The sequence below is a fragment of the Argopecten irradians genome, chromosome 10 (genome assembly GCF_041381155.1).
Source record: "Argopecten irradians isolate NY chromosome 10, Ai_NY, whole genome shotgun sequence".
NCBI lineage: Eukaryota > Metazoa > Mollusca > Bivalvia > Pectinida > Pectinidae > Argopecten > Argopecten irradians.
In genome coordinates, this window is record NC_091143.1 from 21,656,557 (window position 1) to 21,677,647 (window position 21,091).

General features: G+C 34.6%; 1 protein-coding gene across 2 annotated transcripts in view; it reads right to left on the bottom strand.

Moving 5' to 3' along the window:
• Positions 1-21,091, bottom strand: part of LOC138333388 (lachesin-like) — a 110,354-nt gene that overhangs the window by 6,484 nt on the left and 82,779 nt on the right. For both annotated transcript variants that reach the window (XM_069281733.1, XM_069281735.1), the window contains exons 2-4: positions 12,180-12,316; positions 5,522-5,735; positions 3,172-3,210 (exon numbers count right to left, since the gene is read on the bottom strand). In XM_069281733.1, coding sequence (XP_069137834.1) covers positions 3,172-3,210; positions 5,522-5,735; positions 12,180-12,316 — 390 coding nt within the window. The remainder of the gene's footprint in view (positions 1-3,171; positions 3,211-5,521; positions 5,736-12,179; positions 12,317-21,091) is intronic.

Consider the following 21,091-nt stretch of genomic DNA (forward strand, 5'->3'; position numbering starts at 1 on the left):
TTACAGATTCTGAAGCCAGTAGGGCAATATATCGAGCACCACTCACCAAAAGGCAAATGAATTATATCTATAAGTGATCTGACACATTCAAATTGAGCCGCCTAATGTCATTAAGGGGTTTTGGCAAATGATAACTTTAGATTTGCAGTATATAGAATCGATATCATTTTCTTCGACTTGTAATTCCTTCTCTGCAAACGGATACACGCAATTATAAGCAATGAAATGGTACTTATACAAACATATACAAGACTTCACGCGCTAGTCTTTAGCACGACTAAGTATCAGTTGTAAAACTCGAGGAATGTCTGCTTTTTTCTGCAGCCTCAAACAATTTAAGTGGTATTTTCTATAATACTTTTCCTAATGACAATGATTTGAAACGCATTATGCCTACATTTGCAATGTTCCTAAGGAACAAGACATAACTGTAGGCACACAGTTACATTGGATTTATATACATTTGTTTATCGCTAAGTATAAACCAATAAACTTTGTTGCGAAACCCCTATTAATCGTTTCTACATATATTAAACCATATTGATAAAAATGCCAATAGATGAAATGTTCCGTCGAGTAGTTCAAAGAACTGTTAAAATCGACTGTTAAAATGTGCTGTTGGACCGGAGTGACGTTTTGAGTCAATGTGAATACCTAAACAGTTATCGACTGGGTTTTCGGGCATGAGATGATTTGTTGGACCCTCAAACAAACTGTTGCCCTCGGCCTTTGGCCTGTGATAACAGGCTGTCTTCGGGTCCAACAAATCATCTGTTGCCCCCAATCCCAGTCAACAACTGTATATTGCAATATTGGTTTTCAACTTTCTTAATTATTTTGTTGTGGCATGAATGAATTCCGTATTATAAAACAATGGACATATTTGCTAAAGGGAGATATTAAAACCTTTATTAAGTTATACACATTGATTCGCCAAACCACACCGTTTTAAGAGTTATACGAATCTCAAGCCTGGTTAGATTGGACAGCACTACTTCAGTCAAATGGTTTCTCGAGAAGGTTCTGATGCGTGCTTGTCACTCCCTTGGAACTACTTAAACCATCACACGGGCTTAGTATATATTTGACATCAATTACAGCGATATATGCAGATCATTGAGTATATAGAAAATGTCGCTTATTGCAAGTAGTAAAGTCTAACGTAAGATGAAAGTGGCGAATATAAACATGCTTTTGGGAAGCATTAAGAACGGGGAACCGTCCAAACGGTCACTTAACACAAAAAACATATTCACAAACCGTTAAACAGATCGGTGTTGAGTTGTCTTAAACAGGCAAAGTGAATTAATCTTTGGCCCTTATCACATTAGCAGACGAATGGGTAATTGGCGTTCGAGACAGAATCCATAATATCCGGGAAAAGAACGTCCCTGTCCATTACAGGAGAAGTGCCTTTCCCGAACGCTACTTACATGTATTAAATTGGACTTGCTGGACAAGCTCCCCTTACCGTACTGAAGAAGACAAGTTATCGCCATTTTTGTGGATGTTATTACTACAGATATGTCAATATGGAATTCTCAATTGCATTTGAATCAACTATGACATTACGCCGCGCCATAAAAATATCCGAAGTCATCATATAACTTGACACAAGTCAAGTAGTAAAATCAGTTTTCATATTTCTTTAGTATTTGAAATTAACGCATGATTGATCTGTATACCACATTCGTTTGACACATATAGTTAGTTACAGGAAATCCGGAAATAATTACCCTTATCGTTTTGTTCAATAAAAATATGTTTTCAATTTCGAATGTATACATGTCTGTTACTGATTCGCCGTTTTAAAAATACGCAATGTCAAAGATTAAATTGACAGAACATATCTTCATGTAATAATTACATGTGATAGATCGGTGACATGCGGGTCTCCAACTTTCCGTTGGGGAGATCTTCGAGTTTGCAGTCAGAAAACTGGTCACGTATTCACACAGCGGAAGTAAGAAAACATAAATCAGAAAAAAAAAACGAAGTTTGAAAAATACATCATTGATTTTTTACTTGAAGGTGGAATTAAATAAAACATAAACTACAATTTCTGAAAATTAAGAATTGCTCTCCGTTACGATTTCGACCATGTTGTATTTTCTAAAACTCAGGGGAATGTTGTAAATATATAGACGGAGCTAAGACGCCAAGTGTTGCCAGACACATAACTGATGAGTCGACAAAGGAGTTGCCTCCCCTGAGATCGTCTTGTTCAAATGAAGTATGGTTCCCTGTGGACAAAAGGATTTCCGTTTCCACATTAAATCATTGTCTCTTTGGCTGGCATCATTAGCCGACAAGCCAGCACTAAGTAACACCTACACTAGAGGGTGGCACTTTTTTCTAGCCGCGAAGTGGTACATGATCTAACCTCCTTTATTGAATTCCCATCATCGTTTAAGCTTTATTATAGTATCTTATTGGGTTTTATCAACTTAATTTTCTAAACCGCCAGTGTTCATTTAGGTAGGAAAATAAAGTAATTCCCCTGAAGCCTTATATTCTGTAACAAACAATATCGGGGATTAAATTTACCCTTTCTTTAACTATCAGCTACTTGAATTGCATGTGAGTTCGTTACTAAATATTGGCGGTTTTTTAAGATATAAAGAATGCGATATTGCGATTATTTGTATAAATCCTTTCCAGTTTCCATTACGTAAGGATTTCTTCCTAAAGGTGAGTAAACTTATTTAAATGAAAACTATGAGGGGATCAACCAAAGAGGGAAGCAAAATACAACAAGTGTGTAAGGGATTGGGCCAGTGTAACGATCAGTACGAAAACACCGAGGGACATTTAAACTTCAAAACATGATTTTAAGAATTATCGCCATTTAATTAATGATTAATGAACAATGAGCATCGCCATGCATAAAGCCTTTAATGATATTATGCATTAGACATAATGAATGTTTGTCGTTGTTTTTATGATAATCATACATCATCTCTTAAATATGAAATACCTAACTGAAATATCAACATACCGTGAATTATACACATGCACAATGGGATTACACTGCAATATATCAGCAAATTAAGATAATTTAGCCATAACACATTGATAAAAGTATTGGGATAATAGGTAATGAAAACAAAATCAATATTATATATTGATTTCCCTTATTTAACAAAAACAATGATCTATTTAATTACTTACTTGGCTTAGGTGTTGGTTTTGGACTTGTAGCTGGTGGTTCTGGAAAATAAATCAGGACAACTATACATAAATAGCTGATCTAAATCACAACTCAAAGTATTTTCACTCCGCTTTATATCTGTTACCTATCTTTGATGGCAGAATTCTAGCACCAGCAAAACATTGTTAAACTTTAAGTTAAAACGATAGCCAAAACTCACAGCATTGATTTAAATGTATAAATGTATTAAAAACGGGTTTCTGGGATGGAACGCCTACACTTCAAATATAATTCAAATGAGTTGATGATCTTCGATGGAATCACAGATCCATGAGATATATTACATAACACTGACAGTATTAAGACAACGGAAAACATCACAGGGATCTGGGAATCAGTTGTTATACATTAAGACTCATAGAACATTTAAGACGTTTTAGATTAAAAAAAATCGCTAAAATTTACTCTTAATGGTTATAATATAGGAGAAAGGAGGAAATCTCATCACGGTGTTAGCGGCAAGAAACTTAAATTATGCATACTTCAAGCGAGTTTTTCAAAACAATTAAGATCTTCTGATCCCTATAAAAAAACACTTGGTCAGTTATCGGCCAAACGACATCCGCCTTCCCCTCAATCAAAGGTTATGGGATACAAAATTGTTCATGATTTCCCTAATAATTACTTTTAACATAAAACTAAGCTCTAGATCCTCCCAACCGCTATCAGGGAATATTGTCGACCAAAATGAAATGTGCATTAAAAAGTCGGTCATTGATATATGTCACCGATCTATGCAAGACATACATTACAGGTAAATGACAATGTAGAGAAGAAAACACACGTAACGTGTTCTGCTTCTAAAGAGGTAAATACAAGGGAGACACTTTTTCATCGTGTATCATAGAACGTGTAAATATTACTGTTTTTGAGCGGTTTGAAGAAGATTTAAACATGCGGTTTTAAAATCGATGTAATTATATCATAAAAAGAACTGTAAGGGTTTATAAATCTTCGCAAACCTTATAAATCTTCGCAAACCTTGACACATTTCATTGTCTGATATAACATACAGTTCAACTGGTATTTGGTGGTGAGATATCATGTCTAACTACGAATTGATAGCCATGCCTTGCGTGAGACGCCCCTCCTTTCCGCCTATCGAGTGTGTACACTAGGTGTGTGATAATGTAACGGCCCATTTCCATTAAATTCGGAAAATTTGGAAGATGGTCAGAGATGTTTTCACTTTGAATAAATCCCTGTCGGAGAGAACGGTAGACGTCTGCTTACACCGAGGCTTTTGTTTGGACCACAGCCATTGATTAACAGTCAGAAGGAGAAGAGAAACACGCGACTTAGCTTAGCCCCTAAGGATAGTTTGTACAGTGTTCCGTCATAAAGACGCTTCCAACCACGTACGAGGTATTGGCCCTTCGTTTCCAATTGTCGAAAACATTTCGAAAGTGTATTTTAAATAATCGTTTCTGCGTCAAGTGTCTGTATTGTGTATTGCTTTCAATGCTTTATGGACATTGCCAACTGTTTGCTTCACTACTGAAATAATAGCTCTTGAGAGAGGAAATCTATAGTCTACGTCTTCCTCGATTCATGTATTACAGAATGTTTGGTTTCTTTCTCGGATCATCAATAAAACTGGAAGCTAATGTTTTGATTTTAGATAATCTGGATTAGTGAGGTTAACTGGTCTTTGAGGCAGTAGATATTTTATCATCTTTGTTAATATAATGGTTGTGTCTTTAGAGATATACTTGTTTATCTTAATGGATATTAACGAACAAATATTTGCACAGCAGCAGCAACATATACATTAACTAGTTCTTCCACATACACTATATCTATCAAGATAATGTCATGCTTTGGGGACTTTCGTTTGAATGGTTATTGTTGAATTTGGTTATTGATGTGTGTTGTTTGTATCTTTTGTTTTGTTCTGTAGTTTTATTTATTTATTATCGTGGTTTTTTTTTCTTTTGGGAGGTGGGAGGGGGATAGTTGTCAGTAGCTAATTCGGAACATTTTCAAACATGACCTATCCGTTACACTGTATCTAGATTTTCTGGTATATTGTTATCAGAAAACACATTAATATTCTTACATTATGATTAAAACAATGAATTATTATTCTTACATTATGATTAAAACAGTGAATTATAATTATAAAATCAAAATTGCACTGCAAAAAGACGTAATACATACGTAGCGATATTCTAAGTATTATGATCAGAATAATTGAAACTTAGCATAGATAATTGTACACTCACTTTCCATAGGGATTATTGTCAACACTGAAGAACCTTTATTGTAATGGTTTAACTGTTCAAAGATATAGATGTAGATACAACATACCTATAACTGTTAGAAACACGACCCGTCTGATATTACGTTCCCGTGAGCTGACCTGACATTCATAAAGACCAGCGTCCTTCTGACTAACGTTTTTGATATATAGATCCCATTGTACTCTGTAGTCTATGTAATTCACGTGATAACGGTCATCTGCTACAAATACAGTCTTTCCTATGGATAGTGGGTTCGGATCTGCCGTCCGGCGCCAAATCACCTGAAATATATATCAATAGAAATAAGGACAAATGGAATAATGATCAATATATAATAACTTATCTTACAAATTATAGAAATGCTGGTGTATTTTTGATCGACTACATTTGTATAATAAGTTTCACGAGTGGTGTACAGACACCTTATAAATTCAGCGTATGGATGCATTTGCACTCGTTAGAGATATAGACAGATTCTTAGAATTAAGTTATATATTTTCATTTCTTTGTGAAAAAACATTCCTGAAGTATCCATTGACGCAGAACCAGTTTTTTTTTAATTTTTTTTATTGCGTATAGAGTTTGTCTTTCTGAAATAGTTTCTGAAATTGTAAGTCATGCTCAGGAAATATTCTTATATTTTTTTCATATATTCGGAAATGGAAGTACTAGTCTGATAATCAATAATTAATACGTGTGTTGAGATCATATCATGCAAGGTCATGTCACTAAGGACCTAAGGATTCATGTACCAGTGCTTGAAACTGGAATGAACCTAGTTGTATGATTTCCTGTTAGATCATTCTAGGACACACACATGATCCCGTTCATGTTTTATTTTACCCAATGCAAATCATTGAATGTAACATTTTGAACGGGGAACATTAAGCTTCACGACTGAACAATAAGCTGTTTTTTCATTATACACTAAAATATTTAATTTTTCATTTTCCCATTTTATGATATAATAAATAGACATGTACGGCCATTATCATTAGCGATTCATGTGTATTTGTCTTGCTATATATCAGCTTTTCCTTTTTTATAGGCAGTACATAGTTGCTCAGTTGCTCAAGTTTTCTATTATTAGAATAATTGTCAGAATAATTCAATCACAATAAAAAAGCAACATTTCAAGCACAATTTTCAATGTATTGACAAGAACACCAGTCCCGAATAGTTGACTATTTTATATGGCAGTAGCTCCGAAAATACTGCATCCAATCTAGGATCAGTTTGATTAATTGTGATTGGATAAGAAAAGACACAATATCAACTGACATTAAATGCAAGTTTTGAACGTATATATAGCTCGCGCTGAATTAAAACACACGATGCTGACTGTGTATGAAAAGGGCAAACGTATCACCTAAAGGTCACAAAGGTCACAGGTAAATGTCAAGTCACCAAGATATCTACAGCCAAGTTTATTGTCAGGTTTGTTTATAGTGTCAAGTATAAAGACTTGACCAAGGTCGTAGGGACTAATTGTAAGTAATGTTCTGTCAACTTTCTCTGACATAAACATGATAATGTTATTAAACGAGCACTTGTCAGGGTGGTAGGGGATTAGTGTTCATTTTGACAATTACACAGGAGCAGGTGCCAGTTCCAGAACACGCTGATAATTGGAATTATATCCCATCTATTGCCATTTCAAAACAACGAAATAGATTTCTATATTAAGGAGTTACCAGTGATTGAAAGAAATAAACAGATATATCAAAACAGTGCAAATTATGCAAGTTAAAATAAAGATTATATATATGCTTGATACGCAAATATTCATTATCCATTGGAATATTATTCATATTTAACTCATTGTATTGTGTACAAAGTGCACTAAAGTACATCTTCTAAACTTTGATCTACTGCAGGTCAATTGATGGAGTAGCTTAATTAGAGGACTGCAACCATATTCTTAAGCTTTAAGTATAGGGTAAGCATTACCAATCTGCTGATGCCATTGAATCACGTATTTAGGCCTGCCACTTACTAGGCATGAGGTTTGTGATTGATTCTCGGGCATAACGAAACTCACTCGTAATTTAGAACAAAAATAGCCTATCGAATGTAATTTTCCCTTCTTTTTGCAATTAACAAATTGCATGTTTGTCAACTTCATTCTCGCTTCTCTGACATATGTTGTTACGTGGTAGCACGTGGACACAAAAGTGCAACTGCTTTAATTTCTAGAAATATAACAGCTAGAATGATAGTATTTTCAAGTCTTTAGACGGTATAAAATGCATTCAAATCGAGAGAAAAATGTCAATTTTATTTTGCGCACAACCACGCAAAATGTTAGAGTTTAAACTATGTATAAGATTGTATAGTGTTCAGTATTTCTATCATATAAAAGCGTCAGGATGCTTTGTCTTTTAGTTAGGGTCAGGAAATAGTAATGAAAGTAAAATTGTAATTCAATTGATTCATTACTCGGAGGAATGGACTTGTTATTAAAAAGGGTTATCTGAAAAATGACATAAAATCAATTAATCTAAAATATATAGGAACATCGGAAATGAAAATATCAACTATGATGAAATGCTATCAAATTTTCATTATTTGTTGAGTTCAATGTTTATCCCAACATTAAAGCTGACAATGCAAGTTAAAAAATACATTTGAGATTTTAAAAAAAATACTTAAGTTTCTAAGGACGGGCAGTCGCCATTTTGTTTTATCTCCCTATGGATAAAATACGCCTACCGACCCCTATATATAATGCGTGAATCGACACACGTGCGCTCATTCAGGTAAATCTAGCAGTTGTCCACTGTATATCACCTACCAATACGTTAACAAATCCCTTACCGGTAAATCTGTGTAGGACTTGTTTAGGCAAAAAATGTCAACTCCTCTAAAGCTGTCATTTAGATGTTTCACAAAATGAACTTTCCACACAAATGGATAGAAATCCTTATAATAACATTTCTCCACGTATAATATCGTTCCCTATGTTCTCGACTGGCTATGTACATGAACACCTGTTCCGAACAAGTGACGCTTCCATATAAAAACTACCGAAGACACACACGTGTACATGTGTGTGTAATATCACGTGTATATCGAAGTGTTGTATTTCCTCGTAATTGACATATTTTGGGATCTAGCTCACAATATTACTTCATTGAAACAAAGTCAGGTGAGTGCAGTTTTAATTTTTAGTTTGAACAACTGCTATTAGAGTTTGTTTACGTTATAATAAAATTGGATCTCGCAAGTGGAAAGAAGGTATGATGTTTTTCATTTCTTTTTATTCAACTGTATACATGATTACATCTATACATGTATATAGTTCTCAGAAACATTATTTGATAAAAAATTGAAAGTACTAACCATTTTATTCTAATTACGTCTTTGGTATATAGTACAGGAGATCTAGAGCCGGTCAGGTGTTAGTTGTTACACCTTGAACAGCGAGCGTTCGACTGATTGCACGTGTATGCAGTTCACGCGCTTTAAATGGGGGTCAGTAATCAGAGTTAAAACAAATTGGCGACTGCCCGTCCTTAAACACGCCAGGGGTTGTCTCAGAAACGAGTTTTGAAGAAAAAACACTTTAGTAGTTCATGTTTAATCTCAAATACATACTTTTAAACTTGCATTATCATCTTTAACTGTACAATTCAGCGAATTAGTAGAGATGGATGGATAACTGTATTTTCATTTCGCATCATATATGTTTTTGTATCGGTATTGCTTTAGCCTTTTCCACAAAGAGATAATGGAGAAAGTAAAATTCTTATGACTAGATCAATCAAAGGTAAGGTCATTTTTTCCCGTCGAAAAAAATAAGACGATCAGAGTTTTACCTCGCGGAAATTTCTATCACCCACGTGTAAAATGAGTTTGTATTGAAATATAGAATATATTTAAATAAACTATAGCTCATATGTAATGAGCTACCCAATCGAGAGCATGCTTCCATTAGGGTTAATATATTGCTGTCGATATTTTGTCGTATAAGTAACATTGATACAGAGATGTAATGCACCTTCTCGCCATTACTGATGATATAGAACATTTAAGAAGTAAGCTGTCGGATTTATAACACATAAAGCATCTACAGAACCCAAATGTCAATCAATAGTCATTTAAACGCAACATAAATAGAGGCATTAAAAACATGAAAAAATTAATATCTTATTTTTTGTTTTTGTGAATCCGATTTTGTCACACTACATAAACAAAGCTGACGAAGTTGGCATAAAATTATCTGATCGGCAACAAGTAGAAGGATCGGTGCACCTAGGTATCTATGATTAATCAAAATGAGTGCAATAAAAAAAGAAGCACATTCAGCGACTTGATCGTTGGACGTACGCATGCTTGCAGCGCAAACCGCGCTAACTCAGTATATTGTGTACAAGTGCGGTATGTAAGTACATAAGTGTTGATTATTATGTAAACAGTCTGCACTTCTTTGTGTTGTGTTTTTATAAATGATGCAACTGTCACTTCTTTTGACTTTGCGCACATGTTGCTGCGGCCTCGTTTTGGAAAAAATACGTCATGTTCTATGTAAAGCTTGACTTCGCTCTATTTTAGGAGTATTTTCCTGGTCAAGCTAGGCAACTGACCACCCATATTGTTCGCTGTATGCATTGAAATGATCTGAAGATTATATCTATGTATAGGATAAATTTCAATTTCGTAGTCTTTATATTTCATTGGGCGAAACCTACCTTTAAATCCAGCTAGATCTCAGTGTAGCTAAGTTAAAGCTGACAATGCAAGTTAAAATTAGTAAAATGATATATTTTTTAAATAAGTATACTCGTTGTTCAAGAATCGTTTATGAGACATTCCCGGTTGAGAACAGCCATTTTTGTTTTACATTCGACGACTCACCGACCCCTATATAAAGCGCGTGAATCGACACACGTGCGCTCATTCATGTACCCATACACCTAGCTAGCAGTCCACAGTATATATCACCTACAAATAGGTAAACAAAACCCTCACCTGTAAAACTATATGGGACTTTTTTTTAGCAAGAAAACATGTCAACTCCTCTAAGATGTCATTTAGATGTTTCTCAAAATAAAATTCCAACGCAAGTGAATAGAAACCCAAACAATAATCCGTCCAAATATCTCCACGTATATCATCGTACTCGATGCACTCAACTGACCATGTACACGTGACTACGTACGTACCTGACCCGAACGAGCGACAACTATCAAGGACACACACGTGTCGATGTACATGTACGTTTAAAACTTGGTGTATATTGAAGTGTTTTATTAGTTCGTATTGGACATATGTTGGGATATAGCTGACAACACATTCATCTATTACATCAATGAAATATTGTCAGGTGAGTGCAGTGTTTATTTTCAATTTGACAATGTTATTTGCAATATCGGGGCATGTGTATCTGAGACAAAACATGTTTAGAATGACACACGTGTGTCAAGTGTCCCGTGCTTTATATAGGGGGTTGGCCAGTGAAGGTTACTAAGCAGAACAAAAGAAAAATGGCTGCCACTTCCTTAGATACCACACTGTCATAACTAGGGAATGTCTCAGAAACAATTTAAAAAAAATATTTCGTTAAATTATTTTTTTTTAATTTCAAATGCATGTTTTTAACTTGCATTGTCAGCTTTAAATATCTTGTTCAAGTCAATGGTGTTTGGGCCCGGGAGAAAATTACTTCGCTATTCTTTATTTAGGTATCGGATCCCGATCTATAGCTTCATGATCACCAATTTATCTGTCTGTCATCCTCTACAGAACGGATCGTCCAATGGTCTACTGAATACTTTCTACCGAATATACATCTGTAACTACTGTCATATAACACAAGAACGTGAAACAACGAAAAATGTATAGGATGCTTTTTATACAAACAGTTCCAACTCTTTGTGTATGATCAAGACTTTTTTTATTAAATTAGTAGACAAGTTTGAAATTAAACGATCACTCGAACTTTTGTATTACAGCCAAAACACATTGATCAAGTCTCACAGGGACAAGATACATTACAACGTAATATTGCTGTTAAGAAATAATGATACCATGCACGATAAAAGCACTTGTATTTCGCAGGGGAAATTAACACGTTTAGTTTACACCTACACAGGGTATCCGCATCTCTACGTCTACGTGTATTGTCTCCCGTAACGGAAGAATTAGTTAAGCAATAGCAGAGTAAACATTAGACCTCGATATAACTAATCAACAGTATGTGAGGGAATAGACAACAATGCAGTTTGATCATGTCAAGAAAAGGTATCACTTTCCTGCAGAGAAACCAGAGCTCCGGGATAACTATTAAACCAGGACGCATGGTATTAGAGTTGCTAGTGATTTCAACATGATGTTAAGTTTAAAGTGGGTTTTTTTATATTATTTTTTCTTAAGTTTCGACCAATTTTCAAACAAAAACATCAACAAAATTAAGGGGTATAGAACCTGTACATTTTTACAAATTTTGCAGTGAAAAATCATAAATCCTATTTTCATTACTTTTTTATGCTTAAACCTACTTTTTCATTTCTGATTGCTTTTTAGAGAAACTAACTGAGATGTCCGGTATGTTGTAGTTTGTTGGATATATTATATATATAAGTGTCTCTTTAATTTTCAATTACTTCATCAGTGTTTCACATACATGTGTATGCATATAGAATAGCTTTCAATAACTGTTGAGTTACATATGTCCAGATTCTGAAATCTCTGATTTTTAATCATTCTTTTTAGGTAATACTTACAAATTTTGTGCCCAGGTTTTCAACTGAACATGATAAAATGGCTAAATCTCCTCTCATGAATGTGACATTGGTGGGGGTGGGGTTAAATTTGGGATCTAGAGTCGACTGGAAATCAATCGCTGTCATCAATGGAATTCCTGGAAAAGAAGAAAAAATTATATTACCTTTATCATATTCACAAAACTAATGACCAACTTTTAAAAAAATTGTCACAACATCAAGTTAACATACAAATACTAATGGAAATACAAGTGTTTAGTTTGCATTTGCAGTGATAGTATAGTTTTAAAACCCCTATTGTTGCAGGTTCCCGTCAACGGACCCAAGCCTGACCGTGCAGTTATGGTGAACAGAACTTGAAGCGGCGTAAGATCCGCTGACAAAGAAACACCTGAGTCCGGTACCATAAAATTATTCTCAGACAGATTTTTTACTCAAGCATATGATTTTACATAGACTTGAGTAAAAATATGTCTGAGAAAGTTATATGGTGCCGGGCCCTGAACTGAGTCGTAGGAGACCAAGCAAACCAGGACAATGTGTGCGAGTACTTGTGTCATCATGTAATTTTTTTTTCCAGGTTATATTCACAAGCATGTTGTGCAACTTTTATAGATTATATTATTAAAAAAAAATATTGTTCGACATATATTTTTAACAACTATGCGTATTTTGCTATAAGCAATATTAGATAACATATGGGATAGCTTCCGGTAACGCTATGTACGATATACTAAACACAAGGACAGTGAACTGAAATAAAAGGATAAAAAGGGAAAGTTAATATATCGTGTTTATACAGAACCAGCAGCTGTGACTTTAGGGTATTACATCATATTAGGTTTGCAACACATATTTCAGTAATCGTATTTCATCATCATAAATAGGAAGGACGCTTGGAACCACAAATATCATCATCACGTGCTTGTGAATCTGTAGAACACCAGAGGCCGTTTGGTAAATTTGGAGTTATAGGTGTAAAATATTTGATTTTCGAACGAAACAGGATAGCAATGCTATCAGTATTAATTTACCCCTCGGGACCATACGGTAGGAAACCAGTCAATAACATAGTGGTGAGGTCATAACCTTCCATTTAGTGTTAATATATCAACTGCTAGTAGATTGATAAAACATATACCTTAAAAAGGAATTCAATGAATCATTTTATTATTTTGGCATTTCATCTTGCAAATTCTTTATGCTTCGATCGGAAAACAGTATATTCAATATGATAACTCTACTAAGACCGTGTATGGCTATTATACAGTTCTCAAGGGACAAACTAAACTGATTACACATTGCCACTGAAAACTTTTTTTCTTGATGGTAAATAAAGATAAATCGTAAAAATGATGACGTTCATTGTCATATTATTTCTGCTCATAGTTTATCTGCTCTGTGAAGTCAAGAAACGGTCAGCAGACCAACATACAATCACTATGGTAACCTTCAATAAGACCACTGCGTAACTCCTATTTTGGAAATAGCATTCATCATGAGAATCTATTCACGTAAATTAATTGAAATTCGAATTGATTTACGTTGTTATCGATAACTTCTAACACCAAATCGTTTTTATCGTACGTAAACATATCCTAAAAATTAAAACCAGGTGATCAAATCAGATCTAGTCGAATGACTGCGTTCCTGCAGAAATAAGCTAGAATACACAGGTGAAAGATCTAAAATATTTGATAAATAAACAAACGTATGCCCTGCAATAATCTGGAAGAGTGTGTGTCAATTTCAGTGCTGTACAAGTTACTCTTACAGACTATGGACAGATGATAATAAAAATGCTTTTTGCACTGTTTTAGATGAAACTTGTAAGGACAGCTCGAGAATAGGACATACGAGAACAATCAACAATCTGGTTTTAACTCGACAGTCTATATCAGACGTACACTGTGTATTTATCTTGTCTTGTGTAGATTCAAAGTTGACCTCATTTCAGACAGAGCGGAAGGTCAAGCAATAACAAAAACACGACTCATGACCTTTATCGCGTGCATGGGTAGCCTAGACTACAAGACACAAAGTATGTGGTATCAGACAGTCATGTTTATGGTCGTACAATTAGCGGTTGAATACCATTATGGACTCAATGTCTGACGGAAATTTGATTTATTTTTCTTTGGTAATTAAACATATCGTGATATGACAAATTGGTGTTGAGGTGTAATTTGAAGCATCCATAAAAACTCTGTATCGAGCTATTCTCGATCTTAAGTATATAAAACATATTAGCATTATATAAAGATTTTTTTTTTTAATTTCGAAAGACATTGGTTAGTCTACATTACCCAAAAGCGTAAAGGAGTACAGGCTTACAAGAAACGAGACATACATTTAATGTCGGATTTAAAGTACGGTAAATTTGTAAATATAAAATGACCCGATTTCCAATAGAGATACATAAGAGAAAGGGTAAGTGTACAAACCTCATTGTTTTCTGCAAATGTGATTTATCATATTTAGATTACTACCGTACTTCAAACACTTCACACCAACATTATGCCCTACTCTCACAGGCGGTTCGGGTTCTTTGTTTGTTTTGTACGTGAATAAGAAGGAGTATAAAATAGGAAAGACAATCGTTTATCTGTTTTAAACATCCGGTGACATATGGAATACACAATTGTTAGTGCATTATATAATATCAGCTGTCGGACCACCCATCCGTACAGTCAAGAAACATGGATTAACTTAGACAACACCACATGTTAGGAATAAATCACCATTGTTTTAAATGTACAGATCACAATAATGTGCTGGAATGTTAGAAAGCGGCAGAAAATTATTTTAAAAAAGTATTACAGTATGGAATCAGAGTCTCGTGATAGATGTTGATGGATGTCATATTTGGTAATTTACTGGGTAACATAACGATACATCCTTCCATTTCTAATACAGAAAGAATGTTAGATTGATTCAACAGCAGGTGCCCGAAAAAACCGTGCTGTTTTATCAAACTATGCAATCCCATTATGTTTATTTGCCACATGCACAAAATATATTGTCGTGTTAATAATGTTGGTAGATAAAGGCTTTGTATCCCGCCTCTTCTTTCTCATAACCGTCAGATAATAGTAACAATGTAAGAGAATATCTACAGACGTTATTACTTTTATTTTAGTCCCTTGCAAAAACAGTCTGTGAAGGTTATTTACCGAGGAGGCTGTTGCGAAAATGGAATGCAAATTAATCCAAAGACTTGATTTTTATATAAGGACGTAAATTGAGTTTAGGAATAATTGGTAAGGACCAATTCTGTAAAATCGGGCATGCGATATGATAGACTGTACCATATCACGCTTAACTTTATTATAGAATGACACCGCTACTACATTAACTTACTCCACGTTTATATGGCAGATACGTAGTGCGCAATTTTGATACTGAAATGGTTCACGAATAGGTGTCTTTGTGTTTCTGTTTTTTTCATTGTTGTTATTCTTTTATTTTAGCTTTACTTGAATGCGGGAAGATTTTACATAAAGTATTCGATATTGTTATATTCTTAATGATCAGCCAAATCATAAACGTTGTATAACCAATTAATGTTATAAGGCTGTAAAGGAGTTTCATTGGTACATATGTAAATATTTGCTGGCAGTTTATCTCTGAAACAAAGTCCCGAAAAAAGTATTAATGAGAAACAGAAGATAAATAAATCGGTAAATAATGTTACACTTTTTCTGTACTTGATATATATTTGTAAAACTGCACTTGTAACAGAACGTTTGGAGGGCAGAGTAGTATAGAGTTTTATATTGATGAAGAATTCTTACAACAATATATTTGTATCATATCGCATACTTACATGTAGATCCATTTTCAACCAACAGGTATTTACCTCAATATTGCAATTGGACTACATTACCGCTATCTTTTACAAGTTAAGATAGTAAAGCAAACAAGTCCAGTTGTTATATAAGACACATATGGATGAAGTGAACTATGTTTTAAAGCACACTGCGAACGTTCTCTAGGGTCAACGACATTATGAAGAAGAATCAGTAGTTGCCACCAGAGAGTTTGCCATCTGAGAATTTGGACACCGTAGGAGCTGTCAAAATGTAAATATTGCTATTATCCACAGACCATTACTCTTAGTTAATATTTTTTTTAAATGTTATTAATATTTCATGTATTTTTTACTGTTAAAGGATGTATTCTTCTGAGGTTTCAGTCCCGTCGAAGTCGACAAAGATCAAAGAAGTTATGAGATTTTCAAATAAAATTTATCAATTGTAGCAAGTTGCCAGATGAAAATTTTGTCAAAATTTGCATTTCTATTTTCAGTATATTTTTTATACAGAGATTTTAAGAAATGGCCCATTTGGCGGCCATTTTTAAATTGTGTGGGTTTTTTTTTTTCGTTTTGAGTGGAGCCATAGTTTTACCATATTTTACTGAAATTGGTCTTACTTAAATCATCACTGCGACAGCAATTTTAGCTGTATCAAGCTATTTTTAGCTGTAAATCTTTACTAGATTCTTTGTAATTAAAATAATGAGCATTAGTACGTGAAATGATATACTTTTGTCACTTTATATTTACATTTAATGCTAATTTGAGCACTTTTAGTTTTTACTCTAAAATACTGAAAAATAACAAATATTCAAATGGGGCAAAAACTTAAGCACACAGACCCCCAATTTTTCTGCCTAAATTAGAAAGAACAACCCATTCCCTATTGATATGCAAAATATTAACAAAAGTTTAATACAATGGTGTATTTTTTAGCTGAAAAGTAAGGGGAAGGGGTAGCATATGTTGTTAATCTGAGAAAAATATTAGTCTTTTTGATCAGAACTGGTATATTTGTAGAGAAGACTACATGAAAATAAATTCTGCAAACAATCATACATATCAAACATCTAATTAGGAAATTATGGCTTTAATCTCTTGTGTATATAGTCAAAACGGCAAAATTCCATCAAAAAAACAATATTATGTCAACTAGGTATCTTTGAGTGACAATAGCTCAAAAATGAGCACACAGACATATGTTTTTTTCTCTATTTTCTTTTAAAGCAAGAACTCCAATATTCTGTGTGAGAAAAAAAGTTTGATACAAGAAAATTTTGACTTCTCAGAGGAGTACATCCAAAGTCTTTTGTTTATTATTTGCTTTTTTTTTATTTCTGTTTTTCAATTTCTGTTGCCGTAACACCAATTATTTTAGGGTATTACTTATTATACCAGATAGAGCAAAACTCGCCATTTGTTTACCTGAATACAATCAATTAATAGCATTGCGACCTTTATCACATACAGAGAATGGTATACATGCAGCGTGTATTTACAAACCACAAAACAGACCCAGGCGTGATATAGCGGGCTATGTTCTTTACCAGATAATTGACGATTAGGGAACTGCATGTTATTGTGTTATCTTAAGAATCGGTGTTATCGACAACAAATAGTTCAGCGCGGCTCGACTGTCTGTCAGCTGAGCTCTTTCATCCTAAATGCCGATTCAACGCGGATAAATAAACAGTACGAAGCTAAAATACGTGCCTGTAATCAGACGGTAAAACAGCTGACATGTCGGTCGGCCTGTAGGAGAGAATGTGTGGGAGTGATTAGACCCCCTGTATAGTGCATAACAGTGAGGAGGATGTGATGGTCAAGTGATCAACCAATTAACAAAATGACGGACGGTATTTATAAGTACGACCTGTTAGTAAGAGAGGGTTAACGTCTGAGAGCTACCGTTTGCGTACTTACGCCAATTATCATTTTGATAATATCTTACAGAGCATCATTTGGTTTGATCGGTAGGTTGATTGTCCTCAACGTCCTATTAACAGTTAACATGATAAAGGTCATTTCAGGACGGCCTCCTTATGTAATGTATGGACGGATGTTTGTATATTTTCTACGTTTGTATTGCCATGCTTTGTAATAGTAGACCTATTGCCATTGTTATAGTGCGGTCTCACTGAATCATGTTACCGAAGATACCGAACAGTTCACTCAGCTCGGTCATACCACACTGACAAAGGACCATTGGACCAATTGTTTCTATCACTTTATGCTGCTCACTAAACAGAAACTACTACTTTTGAATTTTTCACTCGCCCTGATTAATCTTTGGTTTCGTACCAGAGAAGGTCCGGATCACAAAAAGCTATACAAAGTACATGCCTCTTCTTTTCCTCATATTAACCAGACATATCTCCCTCTAAAGAACACACTTATTCAACGATACAAATATGTTTCATTTGAGAAACTGCAGGTCATTGCTGTTCTAAGATGCTTGAAATGTTTTCTGCCTTCGGCCTATTTGACGATGGGAAGACGGAAGGACGTTTTGAAGGACAAATTGGTTAGATGGTATTGTTTGAATAGGTCACCACTGAGCATTCTAATGAAGATACACGATACGCTCTGGGAATGGAGCTGCGAGCAGCAAAAATTACCATTTATTAGCGGAAAGAAATGCATTTCCGTGTGTACTACCATATCTAAGACGTTGACTGGTTAAACCATAAGCGTCCTTTTACAACGAAAACACGCAGGCTATTCCGTATCTGGTTGTGCTGATTAGCGACATGTGAAGGTGGCCCCTACATCCGTCACCATTACGTGACGCCCTTAGTCCTTGTTAACGGTTGATGAATGGTTGGATACAGGTTTCAGTATGTATGTTTCTCTACTATGGACGTCAGCTAACTCACTGTGTGGCCGTAATGGTGATTGACGAATTATTCCGTCAATGGCAATTAGGGTGTATATCAATCACTGCTACGTCACAACATAGCATTCAGAGATCATCGTGAAGGACTATGATGGAAGGAGAGGCCGGTGACAGTGTTAGGGGTAATATCTACTTGTGTTATACGTTCTGTTAACTAGGACTGTCATCTAATATGTAAATGATATAATATGCTGTACATTAAAGGGAGACTGTGAAAATTGTAAAATCTGTATCAAATGTCGTGTAACGAGTCCAGTAAAATTGGAGACAATTAACAGGTCATATTTGTAATGATTGTAAAATAATGCGAACATACCAGCAACATGATGTGGTACAAAGCAAATAACAGTAAGTTTGCCGGATCGTAATGACAGACGTCAAGTTTCCCATGATACAAATTTGCAATAATGAATTTATTCCGTGTGCTAATATAGTATCAACAAATCAAATCTTATCTGACGCAATCAATGCTGCAATGAATTTTGACTTGAAAAAATGTTTTGATGAAATATAAATCTCTCATTTCCATTGTCTTAAATTAAATTATCATTGTTTATTTGACATTTTTTTCTGGTTCAAGCATCCGTTGATTTTTAAATCATAATTACTTAAAGAAGCAGAACATATCTGAAATAGGATAGTATCGTCAACAAGTTTTAGTTCAATTTCCTGTTTATGGTTGCAGTGCGATGAACTATTCATGATCACATATCTGGCTTTAGAATGTGATGGGCAGGGATTTTAAAATCACGCCATAGCATTTTTCATGATTCATAAAACCCTTATATAGATGGCCTTCATCGAAAGATGCTATACAATCCCTAACGAAGAGAAGGATTGGGTAACTACTAACAGTCTCTGTATGAAATAATTATGAATAATTTATCAGAATAGAGTAACAAATTGATTTGTGAAAACCCGCGGATGTTACACAGGAGAATTAAATATTGTAAAAATTAGTTAATACTATTTAAACGTGATGTTTTAAACAGACCGGATTATGCCCTTTCATCTAGTCGAAATCAATTCTTATAATGTTCTCTTAATTGCGCAAAAATGAGATTTCTTGAAAAAGAGATTTGACGGCTCTCTGATTGTGACTAGAATATGATGTACTATAAACACAAGGCTCGTGTACTGTTGCGGAGAAACCCATATTCTCTGAAATATTGAATATCTGTCATTTTTTTCGTTAAATTGACAAAGAAGGTTTAGCTGGAGACACCGTTGTGTCTTCTTTATAAGGAACTGCTTGGTATGCATGTTCATGGTAGCTATACATATCTAGAATTTGTAACTATGACATGAGTGACAACAAGACAAGATTGTTTAGAATATAATTTATAATCGGATTCAGGTCAAACACGTTGCACGATATGTTGGCTTACATCAAGATATCCGATAATATAATAATTAAAACACAATAACATATATATTGTGTTCCGCATTTACTGCCAATAGGTGCCATTTACTGCCAATAGGTGCCATTTACTGCCAATAGGTGCCAACGATTATCGATATTAAAACTTCCCGTAGCACGTCTATGCCAAGCTCCTCTTAAATTATCATGTAAGTAGATCTTTATTTACAATACAGTCCCTTGTAATTGTCTAAAACGGTGAGTGATTTGCCTATTTATTCTGTGAAGTAGTTTGTTTCTGATTACGTCTTATATACTGTAGATCTACACGTCTCATTGCCTTGGTTGCTTGTTCTGGAGAATAATACTACTACGTTCGGATTTAATTTTCGTGGTTTTCTGACCAGAAGAAACGTACCAACGTACTCTTTCTTAAAACTGCATACAATGGTTATAGTGTTATTACTCTGATACCTATATACTATACAAGCGTAAAACAATAAAATTTTATGTTGGTGGTACATATCCCAATATACATACCGATCATCCTTCTACCTGCAGCTTTTTGTACGACCAGAACTATATTTATTTCCATAAGTGGAATTGTAAAACCCACTAAGTGCGATACACAGCCATAAACGTCTGTACGAGACACCAAAACAAACTTAACTTGTTTTTTTCTCATGCAGAAAATCAAGTCATACGGACTTGTAACTTGACCAATCTAAGCATATGTCGTCAAACAGATGTGATATTCTGATATACGACATTTCCGCTGTCAAGGGAAACGTGATAAGCGTCGATTTGCAACGGTCGAAAATAGACGTGAAATTCCATCA